General features: G+C 36.6%; 1 protein-coding gene across 1 annotated transcript in view; it reads left to right on the top strand.

The window, feature by feature from the left end:
* Window positions 1–946, top strand: part of PRTG (protogenin) — a 144545-nt gene that overhangs the window by 79223 nt on the left and 64376 nt on the right. The window contains exon 5 of the mRNA XM_012801789.1: window positions 200–373. Coding sequence (XP_012657243.1) covers window positions 200–373 — 174 coding nt within the window. The remainder of the gene's footprint in view (window positions 1–199; window positions 374–946) is intronic.

Here is a 946-nt window from a genome sequence, read left to right as displayed (position 1 = left end):
TCTTTAATTCTAATGAAATTGACAAAATGCTTATTTTACATATAAACCACATTTGACAACTGAATGACTTTTAACTATCTTTAGCATTTCAGTGTGCAGACAAAAAGTTTTGATGCGAAGAATTTTATATTTTTATGACTGCTTGGATATAGTCTTTTGACGTAGTTTCAGATTATGTGTTATATTATTTTAACTAAAGTATTTTTTGAAATAGATCACAAATCCATTGATGTCTTTAATACCCGGGTACTTGGAAATGGAAATCTCATGGTATCTGACGTCAGGCTGCAACATGCTGGGGTGTATGTTTGTCGGGCCACTACTCCTGGCACACGCAACTTCACAGTTGCCATGGCAACTTTAACTGTGTTAGGTATGTTTCCTTTCATTCTGCAACCACGAGTATCTTACGTTTTGACATATGCAGTTTTATCTCATTCATAGCTTATCCTTCTTGAGCTTTGTAGCATTGATAAGAAGGTTGATACGAAGAACTGTAATCCAGTGATGAATTTTATGAGAAAAATATGTATGTTAAAATATGACTTATAGAATCATGCTAAAGTCACCATCCCATTCACACACAAACCATTAGGTTCCTCTTTTTTTAAGCTTCCCATACCCCCACCAAAAAATGTCCCAAATGTTAATCTCTTACTGTTTGTATGGATTCACAAGTGGCCTTGTGTTGATGAGGCTTGCTGAAGAAGGATTGTGGGTGCACCTATTTTTAGTGAGTGTCAGATGATCTCATCTCAGTAGAGAAAATGTAGAGGTAGTGGCCACTAACTGAGCGATGCAGAAGAGTCATCTGGATGGACAGATGGGACATAGACAGGAGGCTCAGAATGTCAAACATCTTCAGAAAGGGACTCGTTTTATTTGCTGCACTCTTCCTCGACTGTGTCATTCCTGTTGTACCAAAAATATTTTCTTTTTTTTTTTT

The sequence above is a fragment of the Otolemur garnettii genome, unplaced genomic scaffold, assembly GCF_000181295.1.
Source record: "Otolemur garnettii isolate 467f Iridium unplaced genomic scaffold, OtoGar3 scaffold00011, whole genome shotgun sequence".
Lineage (NCBI taxonomy): Eukaryota > Metazoa > Chordata > Mammalia > Primates > Galagidae > Otolemur > Otolemur garnettii.
The sequence above is the reverse complement of the archived record's forward strand: the minus strand, read 5'-3'. Positions and strand labels throughout refer to the sequence as shown.